Below are 17,556 nucleotides of genomic sequence, written 5' to 3'. Positions count from 1 at the left end.
TTGGGTCTTCTTCGGGCTGGGTTTATAAACATACTTGCACACGAACATTCTACAACATCACAAAACAGCTTGGCAAAAGTCACACTTGCATTAGAAAGGGACATAACTAGGGTTTTATTAAATCAAAGTGAGTTTCAGTTCTCAAAACTGAAATCGCTCAGTGACTGAGAATCTGAATAAGATGATCATGGTGTTTGGCACTGGAAAGTCAGCATCTGTCAACACTTATCAAATATTCACAAGCAGAAGTTCGTTCCAATATGCTACAGTCTTGTCCTGGTTTTGGAAGGAGAGAGTTTTTTGCAATGACAGCCAGAGAGCTGGCATTCAGTGGACTTTATTTATAGGAGAGATGGTGGTGCCTGCTGGGGAGCAGTTGTTCTTTGTGGGTCTTTGTCTTCTTTCCCAGTTAAGGAATTGATGGAAAAGTGAATACTGAGCACATAGTTCTCACATTGGGTTTGGTATTTGTTGCACTGGATGAGTGGTAGAGGCCAATAGTTTTCTTTTTTTACCTGTACAGGAACAAAAGAAAATACTTGCTTTTGTAGATTCTATATTTGTCCTATTAAAACTAATAATAATTGATCATTCAAAATTATACATAAAGTTTCTAAGTTCTTCATAAAAGATGATAAATGCATGAACTTCTGATTAGCATCAACAATGAGGTAACCCCACTTTCTTCTACTTTCCCAACAGCTTTCCTGTTTTAAATGTGACTTCTTAATTTAAAGTTGAAATCTTCAAGGCCGAAGGAGAAAGGGTGGGGTGGGAGCATGTGTTGCTTACAAACTTTTTTGAAAGTTAATGTGAATTAGTATTTCATTTGATTTTCTTTATCTCTGCTTTTTATCTTAAAATCAACCAAGAAAAAACTATTAATACTAGTTAAGGTGTCAGTTGTTCTTTTAATGTTCCATGGATGCGTCTTCACCATTATTTTTCTTCTATATAATGTTAAGTACCAAAAAATAAAAAATTAAGTTTCTTTTCTGTTCACATATTAAAAATCAAAAAAGAGATGTTCATTTTCATAGGAGAAGGAACAAACAGTTCTCCTGCATCTGTGTGTGGGAATATTCATTTTTAATTTAAACTGGAATGTAGTAAACAATTGGTTTTGGTTCTCAGATTAGGGTTTATAAAGTACCTATGATGATTGCCCATGTTTCGGTGAATCCTTCTGACATTCACTTCTCAAAAATTGACTCCTTTTAATACAAAAACTCTTTTTCCTCTTCCTCACTTACATTTTTAAATACTAGGGTAGGGAAGGGGCCAATTGCTGGACTTCAGATTCCAAGTTATCCCATCTGTCTGTGAACAAGAGGTTGCATACAAGAAACAAAGTGAAACAAACTCTCTGGGGTTGGATGAAAGTGCACAGACTGGAGACAGGATGACACAGCATACGGTGGGGGGAGGCTGGCAGTAAGCATCTCTTTCATTTTTAGCAACTCATAAATTTTACTGTGCTCTCAGTAGCAGGATGGTGCCTTCCAGCCCTTCTCCTACACCTCATTTCATTGATATGGTAGTTATCAAACATGCACAAGTGCTCACCTCCTCACAATGACTGTCAGCCTGCTGTCATGTTACCATGATCCCATCAGTAAAGTTCTTAGAAATGCCCCTGCCCAAATTAAGGTGCAAATGAGACCATATGCCAGTGACAATAGTATGGAGTTTATTTAATAGTAAATATATGAGAGAAGGAGAGAGAGAGAAATAAGAAATAGGTGGGAGGGACAGAGAGTAACAGGGACAGAATAAGGAAAATACCACCACTCCATGGATCCCAATGATGTTTCACTGATCCTCTCCAGCTGGTCTTCTTGGTGGTGAAGGTCCTCCCTGAAAGCATAGAATCTAATTGGTTAATATACACCCAGGCTAGGTAGGAAAATCCAGGCTCCTCCCTTGGGGGGCAAGGGGAGTTTGCCATTGCCTCTTACAATATGCTGGGTTTGTTGCATCACATGCAGTCCTGTGGAGCAAGGCTTCAGGAATGACACTGGGGAGCACTTTAGGGAGCCTTTGATGGATTAAGGCACCCCCCCAGCTGCCTCTCACGTGAATGTCCCATGGATGTGGGATGTTGGGCGTTCCAGAGCCAGTTTGTGTAAGGGAGGATGGGTTTCCTGCCCCTGAGCAGAGATTATAATACACCGAAACTTCCTCCCCCTGCATCGGCTGGGGGGAAAATCTGTGCAAACCTGCTCCCAACAAATGGGTCTGTGGGCTACTATGACAGCTATAGCTGGTCTATAGCTGCACAGATAATTAGGCCATAACAGATACCAACTCAACCAGCCTAGCTTGTTAGAGAATAAGGAGTAAACAAGTCCCCAGGTTTTAAGTCGATAGGCTGAATTCAAGTTCAAATAAGGGGACCCCAGCCAATCCCTTTGAACCAGGAATGCACCTGTATCATTGGCCAGTGAACTGTGCAGAGTTAAGACCTTTGACCAATAATATCTGTAAGCACGGGAAATTCAAATAGGTCACACATCAATAAACTCTGGCTGTTGCTGCATGAACCTCAGTGTGGATATGTCACATTCCTGTCTCCACCATCAGTGACACTCTATGGCTTCCCTCACTCCAAAGCAAGCCCGAGATGATTCTTACCATGAGCTCGGTTTGGCTCACATTCTTTTCCTTGTTTACTTGCTTGTTTCAGGTGATTGAAGAATGAGTTTTCACTTTATTTAATCTCAGCACTTTGACTTTCAGTCCAAAGTCCAAGTCAGGTATCTTAAGGGAGGCTTCTTTGGTTGTAGCTTCTTTATACAGTTTTTGTTATAATGGGCAAAACTTTACATCAATGTTTCAGGCATGAACTATTTCAGACTCTGACACATGTGGACAGTATAAGTACGTGTGTAACAAGTTCAATTTCACTGTCCAGTTGCTCCGACCACTCCAGTGTGTGAGGTACCCAGCTCCGCAATGACAGGAACGGTCGTGCAGATGAGTTGTAAGGAAACTGAGGGCTCCCCTCCGTCTGAATACCAGTGGTACAAGAATGGTGTTGCCTTGCTGGAGAAGACAGGAACAGGCAGTGCTAGAGCAGCAAACATAACTTACACCATGAATAAAAAGTCTGGCACTCTGGTAAGTGTAATAACCAACTCTGTCATAGACAGCTATCAAGGAGACCAAATTTACTGTTCAGTAAAATTATGCACAGGGGTCTAAATCCAAAAATTCACAAGGTCTTTGTTGGAGGTCAATGTCATGCTGAAATGTGCTGAGAAATGTAGAAGGTGGTTTCTGCCTCAAACCAGTGACAAGCCATAGACATTGAATGAGACATTGAATGATACACTCAAACTGGGTGAAGTGCAAGGCTACAGTAGTGATAACTGAGAATCTAGAAATACATGACAAATTTTACCTTGTCAGTTGGTAAACTAGTGCCAGGTGAGAATGAGGTTTCAGTATGGCAACAGAGATATATTTGACAGAACCTTAAAATTTGGAATAGTAGCTTCATACACTTCAAGGGGAGTGCAGCACTCAGGGCAGTACAGAAACTCTGCAATCCAATGCCATTTACAAGTTCCCATCCAGAACCTGTGAAGTCAGTGGGACTGAGTTGGGACTGTAAGTAAGCTTAGTTCTTTGTTTTAGTTGTAGTTTGTTTTGTGGGTTGTGATGTTGGGTTTTGTTTTCCTTCAGTGCTGGCTGTCTCTCTCATTCTTCCCCCGTTAGCTGATCCTTCAAAAGAACTTGATGCTACTTAGGAAGCTGAGAGTTTTCAGAAGTAAAGAGCTGTTCTAAGAACACTACTGTTGTGCAAAATCAAACGTGGAAACTGAAGTATGACTAAGCCTTCAGATGTTTTGAATGCTTATCACGGAAATCAGGTAGACTACTCAAACTTACTAATCACTTCTGAAAATATCTAAGTATGGCATACATTAAAAAGAAACAGTTAACAAGTCTAATAATTAAGAAAATAGAAATACTGGAATTGACATCAGGTCAGTTTCTATCCATCTCTTTGCTACGGATCAAGTGAGAGCTTTAGAAAAGCCCTGCCTTAGGCTTAGATTTTTTGCAGCAGCTCTACTTAGGTGACCTGCACCTAAATCGCTCTGGCTCACAAGTTCATAAAAGTGAACAGTTAGGTTTATTATGAAATGAGTTACTTATCAAATTGGCAGAAAGTAACAGACAAGAGGCCTTAAACAGTTATTTATTACACAGTGTAAAATAAAAGAACTACTAGTAGATTATATAAAACAGTGCATGACATTAAGGTACCTATATTACACCTAGCAAGGAAATAGTATAGATTAGGAGTCAATGTAACTTACCACCTAATTGCTGATAGCATACAGAGTCCTTACACTCAGCCCCCAGGAGAGTAACCACAAAGTGGGGCACTGACTTTGGTGAGGAGACCCCACACATTTCCAGGGAATGTGCAGAAGATTTCTGCTTTGTGAAAATATGGTGTAGCTTTTATAATTTGTGAAGTGTATGTCAGTCAGAAATTCCAGCTTGTCTTTCCACATCTGCTTCCACAGCAAGATGTTTACTGTCAGCTGAAATCATCAATCCCATAGCAATGAAATAATTCACTACAAGATAAACTGTCCTGATTGAGTTACTTCACCAAGGCTCATGTGAGGCTTATGTGAGAGCAAGATGCTCTGAGTTATTGCACCAACTAACAAGTAAGAGATAAGCTCTTCTATGGTGGGGGGAGATGTCCTGCTACAGTCTCATTTTCATTTCATTTTCATTTTTACAGTAGTAGTATTTGAAAAATAGTATGGTTTAGTATTTCTCTGTTGGAAGAAGACAAAGTGCATTTTTGGAGGGTTGAGAACCACCCAAACAACTCTTTACTTCTGAAAAATGTCAGCTGATAATGCATCGTAAGTAGTATGTGTCAAGTTTTTGGAAGGATCAGTTAACGGGGTTGCTTTGATAAAATGAAGAAACTGATTTCAAGTATTCTGAAATTAGAGCACATCTAAAAAAGTGGATATTATTATTATTATAAAAGTGGAAAGTTCTTGTCCACTGAAAATTAATTTCCTTGTAGATACACTCCACTGAGTTAAATGTCCACCTAAAGGAACCTCTTAGGCAACAAGTAGAAGTTGAAGGACCAGGGAATGTGACTAGGGAGCTGTTACAAGGTTGAAATGGACCAGAATTTCTTACTTTCCTTCAGGGTTTTTTGGGTTTCATTTGTTTAAAACAAACAAATCTACATTGACATGTCAAAATTTCTATCCTACAGGATTTTTTTCCCCTGTTCTGATAATGGTTTTGGACTGTTTCTTAACAGCTGTTTAATACAGTTACAAAGAATGACACTGGAGAGTATTTCTGTGAAGCCTCTAATGGGATTGGATTATCTCAGAAATGCTCAGTGAAGCGAATGCAAGTTGGTACGTATTAAAGAAAATAATGGTGGAAAACAGTCTTGCAGGAGGATTTATGTAATTGCATGGTGTAACTAAGAATCTAAGACCAGGCTGAATTAAATCTTTTTATTTGATTATGGCATTTGGGGGGAGGAGAAATAATAAGTTCCTTATCGCAGTAATTAGCTTTTAGATTGCTAAACACTGAACTTCACAGAAAAACATCAGCCATATGAGAACTTTAATATTTCCAAATGTTTTTGTGGAAGGCTTACAGAAGAGTGTGCCAGTCCACTGGGGTGTTTTCTTTACATAAAGCCTCCCTTTTGGGATTCATTCATGGGAAATCTTAATGTAACAGTCTGTAATAACCCAAAATGTGTGAGGGTTTTTTTTTGCAAAATATACAACTGGTTCTTGCAGATATCATAGGAAAGCAAAGGGTAACAAATCCTAATAACTACTGCAGGGAAGATCCTGTTGAAGTGTTCCATAAAGCAGCACATGGAACTGCAAAGTTCCATATGATGCTTTCATGAAACTTAGCTGAAAATCACTGTGTCATGGGTTTTAATGCATTCTTGGTGGATTATGAACAAATGTTCCTCAAGCTACTGAAATAGAATAGCTTTGTGAAAATATGCACTAAATCCTAAACTGCTGTCAGCCTAAATTGTACAAAAATTCGTTAGGTTTTGGGGTAAAAATCTCAACCATATATTAAAATATGCCTAAAGTTGGGATCCAAATAATTGGAAACATAACAAAAACCTATGAAAATGTTTCTGCTTCTTGATAATTTTGGTTTTCCTAAAATGAATAGTAGTCTGAAGCTCTTTTTTATTATATTTTTTATTATATCAGGATATGGGTGTGGTCTTTGTCATGGTTGAAGTCAAGCCATCACCTTCAAAATAAAAATGGCCAGATGTTTCAGTAGCCTGGTGTAGAGCTTAACTTCAGGAAACTCAACTTTATTGTGTGGTATTTTAAAAGCCTTGCTATTTAAAAATTTAGAAATAATTGTGTTTCAAATAACTCATTTGAAGAGTTCTTTAGAAGTGGAACTCAATTGCCATCAGCTGTTTCAGTTGTGTTAAGCAAATTAACTATATGAAGAAACGTGCTTTAACACTTACAAAGATTTCATTATGGTTTTCCTCAGATACATATGACTTGGGTAATACTTATCTGGGGTAGATATGATAAAGAATATGTATCCCTTGGTCCTTCTTATTCTTTCCTTACTTTTGACCCAAACTAAGCAGTTGATGTGTACCAAGCACTTCTGTTAAAGTGACTGTGGCACATTAGTGCTTTTTTACTGCTTAAATACATCTGTTACTAATTAACTTACGCATCTTGGGCCACAGCCCACCTATAGATATAAAAATCCCTGTGTTAATTAAGGAAAAATCTAGCCAGTGGAAATTTTTGCAATTTACAACATAGGACTTCTGCTTTATAATTACAGATGACCTTAATGTAAGCGGTATCATTGTGGCTGTAGTATTAGTGGCTCTGGTGATGGTGCTGTGTGGCCTTGGAGTATTCTACGCCCAAAAAAAGGGTTACTTTGCAAGTAAGTAGAATAAAATCACTCCTTTCTTGAGTCAAAAAATGTCTTTATTTAGCAGTGTTTCCATGATACTCTCTCTTGCCTAGAGAAGCTGTGGATGCCCCATCCCTACAAGTGTTCAAGGACAGGTTGGAGGGAGTCCTGAGCAACCGGATCTAGTGGAAGGTGTCCCTGCTTATGGCAAGGATTTAGAACCAGATGATCATTAAGGTCCCTTCCTACCCAAACCGTTCCATGATTTTATGATTCTGATGTCCTCCTTTCCATAAAGGTTCTAGCTCCATGGTACTAAAGCTAGAGAGCATTAAAACAGCAACATTTTGTGCAGACATTTTGTTCTGCCAACATCTACTGCAAAAGGTACTTTGAAAATGACATGGAGATGTTTGTGCAAGGCTACCAAAGAACAACCTAAGGAAAGCAACAAGCCTGACTCTGGTTCTTGGAACCTCTCCACCCTCGTTTTGATAAGGAATGCCTAAGAAAGGCAAAATAAAATTAAGCCCATTTTAGTCAACAATGCCTGACCAATTAAATTCTGATGAAAGGGAAACTAAATTAACTGTCTTTTTCCTCTGGGCCATGGAAAAAGTTTGCTTTTAGGGATTGCTGCATAAAGCTTGACATCCAGCAACCCCCTCGGTAGCCTTTACATTGGTACCTATAGGCTTGAGCACAGCAACAACAGATGCCAAACATTGGGGTCTGTAAAGGTCAGCTGCCTGAAATTACCAGAGGCTACAGAGCTGCTCGTTAGAGTTCACTTGGAGCTTCATTACCCTTGAAAGCAACCTAATCTTTCTTCTGCCTAAACTCACTACACCAAAAAGAGGCATTTGGTTCAGAAACTCCTTCTAGAAACTGAAGAGCTGAATATTCTAGGAATAACTACTTCAAAGAACTTCAAATCAGCTAAGGAAACTGTTCTTGTGCTAATTCTTCTCTTTTCTTTCTTTCTTTTTCAGAGGAAAGTTCTTCCCAGTAAGTAAGCAAGTACATAAATCACTGCAAACCTCATTTACATTTCAGATTATTTAGTAACTATAATGATTTTTACAGTCTTTCTAACATCATTTTTGTGCAATAGCTTTCTTGACACTGAGATAAATCTGATCCTACACACTAGCTGCTTTCCTTAATAGAAACTAGTGTGGTGGTCAGAAAGTGAATCATTACATTACTGTGGCAAATACACAAGAGATGTGTCTTTTTACATAGTTATAGCTTACACTCCTAACTCAGCTATTCATGCGTCTCCTCTTCAAACTAGACAAAAGACAATCAGAACCAAATTGAACTGCTCTCATATCCATATCTACAAGTTATTTGAGGAAGTGTTTTGTAAAAATATAACTGGTGGAAACTTTCTGACAGTGCCTGGTCTATTCCTTTGATATGGATTTATTTCACTCAGATTTCTTAGTAGCAAGTCAGAATTCCTCAAGCTATTTTAGTTTTGGTGATGAGCTAGACAAAAAGTGTAACTGGAAGACTTGGAAAGACAAGCTAGAGAAGGTATTTGGCAGTGATTTATGAGATAATGACTGATATCTAAAAGCATTCAATGGATTTGTTACTGTAAGTTTTTTCTAAGAGAAGGGGGAAAAAATCCCTGAGGATTGCTGGAAATCTGGAAAAATGCATTAATATATAAGGCTTCCAAAGAGGTAAACCCAGCACTGGAAAATTCGCTATTTAACCTGTATTCCTTATACCTCTGTTATACCTGTATACCTCTGTTAACAGAAAGAAGACGAACTATCAATCTACAAGTGAAAAGGCAAGTCTTCCGTGTTCATTAGTATATTTTAAAAGCTTTAGATATCTTCAAAGTTCCTTAGATCTTTGTAATGTCTTTCCACATGTACACAAACTCCTCACTCCTGCCGTGCCCATACCTGGTGACACTTCATCTCTGTCTGCATTTACCGCTTCCTATTGCATAATCTTAAGTGCAAAACAGCTGCAGCACTTTGCTCCATACTTTGCATCTTCTTGTACACATTGATTAACTAACTGAGACACAGTCCAAGACAGCAATGAGAGAAAGATTGGGCCCTAACTCTTCTAAGAATAATGTGGGTCAAAAAACTTGACTAAATATGGAAGCTGAATTTACTACTTCCGCCCCCACTTCCTTGAGTCGGCTCCAAAGGCTTTAACTACATCTACATCATTCCAGCTTTTCAGAATGGTGCAAAAAGAATAGAGTTCTAAGTAAAACTTCAACTAGGAGTGACTGAATATCACTATCTACAGTTAAGGACATTAGGAGTTTAAGTAGCATGAGTAACACTGATGTAACCTTAAAAGATCCCTGAACACCACCCATTTCCTTAATCGAAACAAAACATACTAAATTGCATAAGCTTAATCCTTGACCTAGTATGTATATAAGAAACTTCCTGAGACCATCTGTTTGCTCTGAGTGAGAAAGATAAAGCTTTGAAGAGCTATAGTATCTGTTTATCATTGTTAATGCACTTAAAAATCAGATGCTGAACAGAGCTGTTTGATACCTGTATTTATGTGTAGAGTGCATTTTGTAGACTTCCTGTCTCAGAAAAGAATAAACATTTACTAACAGTACATCAGACACATTTCTTGTCAAGCTCAGTGCCTTAGTTTCTTCTGAAATGTACACTAAATATTAACCTGCTTAAAATCTTTGAACTGTTATTTATTGTAACCTTGTTTGCTTCATTTAGGATTTCAAGCATACCAAGTCCTTTGTTATTTAGAAGATTTCAGCCTCTGTGAGGGACATCAAATTACTACTTGTTATACAAAAGTATCCATGTCCTGGTTTCAGCTGGGATAATTCTCTTCATAGTAGCTGTGTTTTGGATTTAATATGAGAATAAAGTTGATAACACCCTGATGTTTTAGTTGCTGCTGAGTAGTGCTTACTCCAAGTCAAGGAGTCCTCAGATTCCCATGGTCTTCCCGTGAGGAGGTGCAAAAGAAGCAGGGACAGAGCATGGCTGGGACAGCTCATCTGAGTTGTCCAAAGGGATACACACAGAATCACAGAATAAGCTGAGTTGGAAGGGACCCATCAGGATCATGAAGTCCAACTCCTGGCCCTGCACAGGATACCCCAAGAATCACACCATGTGCCTGTCACATTGTCCAAACACTTCTGAACTCAAACAGGCTTGGTGCTTGGTGACCACCTCCACGCCAGAACATCATGCCCAGTATTTAAACTGGGGAAGTTGTCCTGGAGGAGCCAACTGCTGCTGTGGGACAGGCTGGTCATCAGTCAGTGGGTGGTGAGAAACTGTTGTGCATCACTTGCCTTTCTTGGGCTTTACTCATCTCTCTCCTTTTCACTACAATTCATATTGTTGTTGTTATTAATATCATTAGTATTATTAGTATCTTATTTTACTTTGTTTCAATTATTAAACTGTTCTCTCAACCCACCAGCTTTTTTCCTAGTTCTCCCACAGGGCTGGGGTGGGGACAGTGAGCAAGCAGCCACATGGGAGTGAGCTACTGGCAGTTCTTTTTGGCACTCAACATCAAAAGGTTGAAATAAAAACAAAAAAGATCTGACTAGAGCATGTTAAAACAAGTTTGCTATAAGCCTTCATTGTATTTGGTTTAATAGTTGCTGGTCACCATATTGATTCATTTGCTCTAGGCCTAGGCTAAGGTTATCACTGTGTTGTTCTGTGTTGTACTGGCTTGTGATATGATAGAATGGCTGGTCATGAGCCTGTCCGGTGTGTGTCCCCCACTGCCCTTTGGGAGCCATCTGGTGGAAACTACCCACAGTTACATCTACTGCCTTTTACCCTCAGAGAGCAAACCCATGGGAAAAACACCTTCCTTCCCCTCCAGGATGATTACAATAGCATTTCAGAATTTTAAAGACTTTGCATATCCTGTGACTACCCTTGAAACCAACCTGGTCCTTTTGGTAGCAATCAGTATGTTGTTACATATGGTTCAGGCCTTCTTTAGGGTTAAGAAACTCTCTGTGGCTACCAAAACCCCAACATATACTGTAGCTACACAAACTTCAGTAACAGGCCAACAAGAGGCAACCACTCAATCCTTATTCCTGAGTGAGCTGCAGGATATATATAAATATTTCAGCTGTTGTCCTGATGAGCATACTACCACCTAGCTGTTCCGATGCTGGGATAACAGGACTAACAGATTGGAATTTAGAGGGTAGGAATCACTTTCTAAGAAAACATGCATTTACAAGGTGATTGCAAGAGAGACACAAGTTCCCAGCCTCTGGAAGCAACTCCTGTCAAGCCTGAAGGAAAGGTATCCTTACAAGAATGATGTTACATGTCACCATACAAGTGGAAAGATAGCCAATATTTGAGGGAATTAGCCATGCTAGAGATTTATTTTGATCTGGACAATACAAGGTTCCCACAGATCCAGACCAATTCCTCTGCATGTGACCCATGTGGTGGAAGTTTGCAGGTGTACCAAGAGTACACACCAACCCACTAACAACATTAATCTAAAAAGACATCACACCACCATCTGTGGATACAGCGGCTTGCCATCTCTGGGAATGTGAAGACAATCTCTCTTCCTCTCTCATCTGTGAAGAAACTATCAGATAAACTGTCCCAGGAGTTTCAGCAGTTCAAAGAGGTTATGTTCTTTTCCCCACCTCTACCGACCCATGATAATGACAGCAAGCGTTGGCTCAAGAAGGAGGATATGGAAGGTACATGCTACGGGGCACCCTGTGGGTTTAGCTGGAGACCACAGAGAAGGCATGAAGAATTGGGATGGGAGACCTACCTTGACCCTAGAGACATGAATTGTAAGGAAAACAATCCCAAATACGGGTTCTTTCAGGAAAGCTGCTACTCCCGTCTCCAGTGGATGGTTTCCCAGGCAGAGTGGAAGGGCTGAACTTACCCCTGATCCTATGGAAAGGAATTCTAATCCATTTCTTCAAAAAGTAAGCTCTCTTAGATGTGGGTTTTTTGAAAATGCATATTCTGAACCATGTAAGCCCTCTTTATCAAGCAATTCAGAAGAATGATTTCACATGGGGCCCTGAGCAACACCAGGCTTTTGAACTGAATGAACTATAAATACTTGGAAAACACTCACAGATGCTTGGGCCAAGGAACATGGGTGGGTATATTGTATTAGGCACCAGCTGAGAAAACTACATGACCCATTGGACTGTTAGACTACACTGAGGGCAATGGCCAGGAGCAACCTTCAAACATTGGGATGCACATGTCTGATGCTCTGCCAGTGAGAAGGTGCTCAAGCCATGAGGGAACAGGGCCAGGAGGACCCTGACCTGAACTGGGCAAAGGGATCTAACATCATGCCCAGTATCTAAACTGGGGGGAAGTTGGCTGGGAGGGGCCATTTGCTGCTGGGGAACAGGCTGGGCATCAGTGAGTGGTGATTAGCACGTGTGCTCTACATCACTTCATGAGAAAAACTTCTCAGGTTTTCTCTCTCTCTTTTTCCCCTACTATTACTTTGGTTCAATTATTTAAGTGCTTTATCTCAACCCACAAATTTTGTTTCTAATTCCCTTCCCTACAGAAGGGGAATGGGACAGGGAGTGAGCCAGAGGCTATGGGATGCTTAGTTGCCAGCTGGGGTTAAACCACAACATCAAGGGATCTTTTGACCTCTGCTCTGTAAATACTGTTTCCATGTCTTACATGCTGAAAATAGAAACTACCAATATTTAGTCAACCTAGCTGTGATGGCATTTAAAAAAATAAAAACAACTCCCAAATAAACTTTAAAGACAAATTAACTTGTCTATTCAATTTAGTTCTGTGTGAAAGCTTCTCATTTTGTTCATATGTACATGCAGCAATACAAGATTCACCCTTGCAGCTTGGAACAATCTATTCAAATAACTTTCATAGATGACCTCACTACTTGTGTTTCAACCATTGTCAAGGGCTGAATTTCTCCTGCAATTCTGATTTACTAGGACTTAGAGATGATTTTGGCAAATCTGATACAATTTCAAAGTGTGTAGAAGTAAACTCACTATGCTGACAAAAGAAATCCTCCTGTAATAAAAGCTCAAGCAGTGTTTTAGTGTTTAACGTGGAAGTCTCTCTCTCTGTAGACTGCGTATGTAGTTTCAATCTGAAGAAAAATCACATCAATACAATTCAAACTGTAGTATGTAGACTCTGTCAAAGTGTTTATGTAGTTTCTCAGATATAATTATTATAAATAAATAGCTCCTCAGAAGCTAAAGTGTTTGTGCCAATAGCTCAGTCGCAGAAATTCACACCTTACAATCTCTTTAGCGGATTTCATTTTCTTCTGGAAGATTAACTTCATCACCTTTGTGTTCATTGATGCAGTGAAGAATTAGGGCATTTGTGCCTATGCTTTTGACTGTGCAGCTCCATCACTACCGTAGGGTTTTGCTACAGGCTTAAGGTTCATGGAGATTTTTTTTCTGCAGAAGGCTTTTGGATAAACTCAACAGAACAAATAGTTCCTTCCTGGTATATCATTATAAGTGTTATAATATCTAAGCATTAAAACATAGGACACAAAGGAGTTTTGCAGTTAACACAGAGCAGCACTATTCAGCTGCCTCTGTCATGTAAGAGTTGATGATCACAGCTAGCTACACTCACCATGCAGTTAAAAGCTTCTTCACACCACTGAAATCAAATTGAAGTACTACATTTATTAAATTACAACTGGTGCCATTTTCAGCAACTCCATGCCTGTACATTGCTGTTTGGTGTACAAGCTGCAGAGATCACTTTGGAGTCTCCTCAAACTTGGGCTCTGCAGGAGGAATGGGAGAGAGAAAATTCCTATTAGTCTCTTTGTATTCCATTTTCAAACACCACAATTAATTTGTAATTCAAAGAAAACTAACCATTACATTGGCAACCTAAAGCAGCGCATTGCAGTCTACACCCCCACGGACTGATTAAATGTGGGCAGCAGTAAACAGTAACTAGGCTGGAGACAGGTCTTTTTCACCTTGTGGGAGTTATGTATCAAGGCTAAGCCTCAGTAATATTCTGCCTAAACAGCTTTTAGTGACATGCTGACCAAGGAGTTCTTGATGTCAGAGGTACAGGCTCACAAAGGTTAGGGCTTTGGGCTACTAATACCTGCTGTCTTTAATACAAAGTCTTAGAGGCAAGGCTTAGCTTATAGTAAGCATCCCTAAGGTAAAAAAAAATTGATGTTCCTACTCATATAATTACTCATATTAATTACAATTTGAAACGTAATTGAAATTAGATCAAAGATAGGAAACAGTGGCAAAAGAACAAAGTCATGTTGTGTCTGTGCTTTGCTCTGTTCCTATGGCCACACAAATTCTTTTTCCTTACAAAAACAAGTAAAATTTTAATGTGCATAGTTTCACATATGGCACAGAAATAAATCTGAATGTAGAGAAATTACATCCCTAAAATTGTGGAAAAATAAAAAAAGGAAAACCATACCTCCTACTTTACAGGTACTCTGTTTTATCTGCGCCAGTAACAACCTGATACCAACTTTACCCAACTGAAATACTTACAAAACCCAAAACATTTTCAAGTGTGCTCCAAGTCTAAATTAGAATTCCCAGACAGTCTGATCAGAATTACAAGTTGCTGAATATGGTTGCTTGGCCTTGGCTGGCTGCCAGATACCCACAAAGCCTCATGCTGTCTGCCCTTTCCCTTCCACACTAAAACAAACTTAGAGCAGTTAAAAAGAAGTCATATCCGGATAGATGAAGAAAAAGGTTTAATATAATTTAGCCATAAAATATTCATAAGTAAGGAAGTTAAGTCCTATGTTCATTTTCTGAAATTAGTGGCTTTCCAGAGGAGCTTACAAAATCAAACAAGTCACAGTTTGGATGATATTAAGACTGATATTCACATTATAGCCTGCTGATCTTTTTGGCAAGATGAGAAAAATACAGACCCCAGGCTATTTTTATTTGAGCTCTTTCTTTAGGCTGTCCTTCTTTCTGAAGGACAATTAAGATAGCCTGATCTGACTGCGAGCTTTGCTAATCATTAGTATAACGAAGACCACATCTCTGCTAGAAAAGGCAAATAATCAAAATAGGAGTTACATGGAAACAGATGTGAACTGTGCAAAAGCGCAAGATTCCCAGAGGGCATTTTACACAAAATTAATGCTACAAATATAAACTAAAGGGGAATTTAAAAAACCTGCCAGTGAACATGTCTCATTGCAATTAGAATTCAGTAAGATTGTTAACTCACCCTCAAATTTAAATTCTGGAAACTTGGTGAGATCTCCCTCACCGTACGCCCGTTGGAGTCTTGCAAGGGATTCATTCAAATCTTTTTGAAATTCAGGTCCTGTATCAACAGGCCCTCCAGCTTGCCTAATAAACATTAAAAGTTGTGATTAACAACTCTGTTCTAATATTTCACATGGAAAATTCTACATTTTCAATCCCATTTATAAATTAAAACCTTCCTAACAGCCAGTCAAAGGAAATAATTTAAAATATTTCCAAAACTCAAGATATGACACCTTAGGGCCTCCTTACCTTACACACAAACAAGATTCTCAGGGTAAAGGTTTTCTGCTGTCAGTGATGAAAATCCAACTATTAGGGATGAAAATCCAAGCCTTTTGAGATAAAAGGTGGTCTTATGAGGCAAAAACACTGATGAGTATGGAGGCTCTCCAGGCTTTTAGTTTTGTTTGTTCCAGGTGTGAATTCCTAACAAAACTGTGATTTGCAACTCTTCTGTCTCTGAACTAGTTATCTCAGTTAGTAAAGCTAAACTGTTCTTACCAAGAAAATGCATTTTAAATACTGAAGAAGCAAAAATCCCCTCCACAACAGGAGCTTCTTGGGATTCAAGCATCAGATAACTAAAACAGTAACTCTTTAGATTGCCAGCACTCAGTTGTACCAGCACAGGATCCAAGCTTACAGCCCACCAAATATCTGCCTCCCTACACAGATGGGTTTGTACGTAAGGACAGACACATCTTCTACCAGTAGAGCTAAGAAGCATCTTAATTCCTTCCCAGGAATACTTCCTGAGAATAAATTACACACAATTACTATAGTTTTTGTTTCATGGTCAGCAGTTCATTGAAACATTACAAGAATCTAAGATTCCATTTGAAGGAACTGCTTATTAACTTAAGATGTTAAATGAACCATCCTGATAATTCCATTAATTCTCAACTGGTTTTGGATGCTATTTCCATTCAGCTTCTGGAAACAAGACTACAGAATAACTGTTTTCCCCAGGCAAAAAAAAAAAAAAAAAAAAAAAAAAAAAAAAAAAAAAAAAGGTTGTTTAGCTTTTTTCCCCTCTAGTTATAGAGCATGTAGGTGGGTAAAAATTAACATATCAGTACATTCATGCAGCATGCAAGAGACTTTAACTGTGTGGCTTAATTGCCCAAGAAGAATGACATCAGATTTTTTCTTTTTTAAGGGGAAAAAAATTGGTATCTTCTATTAGATATGCAAGAACAACCTTTCCCACTAGTGAAACCATAAGTGTTGCAGGAAAACACACTTTAACATTTATAGACCGGCCTACAGGAGTATCAAATTGTCAAAAAACAACCACCTTCAGGTCTGATGTTTTTATGTCAAAATCAACAGATATTCCCCTTTTGCCATCAGCCCCCTCCGTAAGACAATTTCCTTTACTTACTTGCTCTTCGTGTTGTACTCTCTGATCTTGTCCAAGAAGAGCTTCTGGACCGGGTCGAGTTCTTTTGTCTTGTTGAAGACAATCGCAGAGAGCCCAATGTTCCTGCGCACGTGAAGGGACACAGCGGAGTGGAAAAAGGAGGAGAGCCGCAAGATCTGCTGCAGGATCATGATGGCACTACTACTTTAAGCATTAATAAAACACAAAAGCAGGAATAAAGAGTTAGTCACAACGATATAATAAATGCATTTAAAAAGCAGGAAAAAAATAGCTTGGAGCTGAAACCAGGAAAGTATTTAAAAGATATTTCCTTTAAGATCTTATTAAGATAAATGCATAAGAAGAAAGAAAAATGTACTTTGGAGCTAAACTTTAAAGCAGAGAGGCATTCAAAGGTTATTTAAAACAGCATGGGGGGGAGGGGAAATTTCAGAAACCACTGAACCCGAGGGCACCGTGATCCCACGGCAGCTCCGCGACCCGTTCGGTAAGGAACCACGACAGAACAACCCAGACAAACCGTGAATTCCGCTCTTCGCGTTGTTTAAGTAGGAAAAAAGGTGACAATTTCAACCCCAGAGTCACCTTGGCCGAACCACCGCCTCAGCTCGGCCCCGCCGCCCTCGCAGTGCGCGCCGGGAACCACCATCCCATCCCCGTCCCCCGCCTCGCCCGCGCACACCCGGAGCTCCTCCATCCGCACACACAGTCTGGCCCCGCTTAGCCCCCGCTGGGACCTGGGGTAACGCTGCAAGAGCCCCGGGAGAGCCCAGCACGCCTCGTACCCGCACAGAGCCACTTCCAACTGAGGGAAAGAGGCTCAGGGCCTTCCGGAGCCGCGGGAGCCGCCGGGGGCCGTAGTTCCCGCGCGGGGGCCGCCGGGAGTCGTAGTTCGTGCGGGGGCGCGGCGGTGTCGCGCGTT

General features: G+C 39.8%; 2 protein-coding genes across 7 annotated transcripts in view; one reads left to right on the top strand and one right to left on the bottom strand.

Annotated features, from left to right (window-relative positions):
• Positions 1 to 12,762, top strand: part of JAM2 (junctional adhesion molecule 2) — a 57,076-nt gene extending 44,314 nt beyond the window's left edge. Inside the window, exons 5-10 of the mRNA XM_053971570.1 lie at positions 2,915 to 3,120; positions 5,315 to 5,417; positions 6,868 to 6,975; positions 7,938 to 7,953; positions 8,719 to 8,752; positions 9,681 to 12,762. Of these exons, the coding sequence (XP_053827545.1) occupies positions 2,915 to 3,120; positions 5,315 to 5,417; positions 6,868 to 6,975; positions 7,938 to 7,953; positions 8,719 to 8,752; positions 9,681 to 9,713 (500 nt within the window). The 3' untranslated portion in view covers positions 9,714 to 12,762. The remainder of the gene's footprint in view (positions 1 to 2,914; positions 3,121 to 5,314; positions 5,418 to 6,867; positions 6,976 to 7,937; positions 7,954 to 8,718; positions 8,753 to 9,680) is intronic.
• An 866-nt stretch (positions 12,763 to 13,628) lies between these two features.
• On the bottom strand, positions 13,629 to 17,518 carry ATP5PF (ATP synthase peripheral stalk subunit F6). Of its 6 annotated transcripts, none has more exons than XM_053971576.1 (4): positions 17,420 to 17,518; positions 16,635 to 16,817; positions 15,207 to 15,331; positions 13,629 to 13,752 (listed from the first exon to the last, which is right to left on the bottom strand). In XM_053971576.1, the coding sequence occupies exons 2-4, from the start codon at positions 16,802 to 16,804 to the stop codon at positions 13,724 to 13,726; spliced, it is 324 nt and encodes a 107-aa protein (XP_053827551.1). In that variant the 5' UTR covers positions 16,805 to 16,817; positions 17,420 to 17,518; the 3' UTR covers positions 13,629 to 13,723. The 6 variants fall into 6 exon arrangements, with proteins under 6 accessions (XP_053827551.1, XP_053827549.1, XP_053827552.1 ...); XM_053971574.1 differs by having other exon boundaries at positions 16,635 to 16,814; positions 17,420 to 17,510; XM_053971577.1 differs by having other exon boundaries at positions 16,635 to 16,814; positions 17,372 to 17,454.
• Between the last annotated feature and the right edge of the window lie 38 nt (positions 17,519 to 17,556).

This window comes from Vidua macroura, chromosome 2 (assembly GCF_024509145.1).
Source record: "Vidua macroura isolate BioBank_ID:100142 chromosome 2, ASM2450914v1, whole genome shotgun sequence".
In the NCBI taxonomy this organism is placed as follows: domain Eukaryota; kingdom Metazoa; phylum Chordata; class Aves; order Passeriformes; family Viduidae; genus Vidua; species Vidua macroura.
This window is presented reverse-complemented; position numbering and strand designations above follow the sequence as displayed.

What these genes read in the sequence shown, in the direction of transcription:
- ATP5PF (XM_053971576.1), bottom strand. Translation starts at nt 16,804, where the DNA reads ATGATCCTGCAGCAGATCTTGCGGCTCTCCTCCTTTTTCCACTCCGCT. An exon ending in GAGTACAACACGAAGAGCAA is followed by an intron (nt 15,332 to 16,634) that starts GTAAGTAAAGGA and finishes AATGTTTATTAG; the next exon opens with GCAAGCTGGAGGGCCTGTTG. An exon ending in TCCAGAATTTAAATTTGAGG is followed by an intron (nt 13,753 to 15,206) that starts GTGAGTTAACAA and finishes TTCCTCCTGCAG; the next exon opens with AGCCCAAGTTTGAGGAGACT.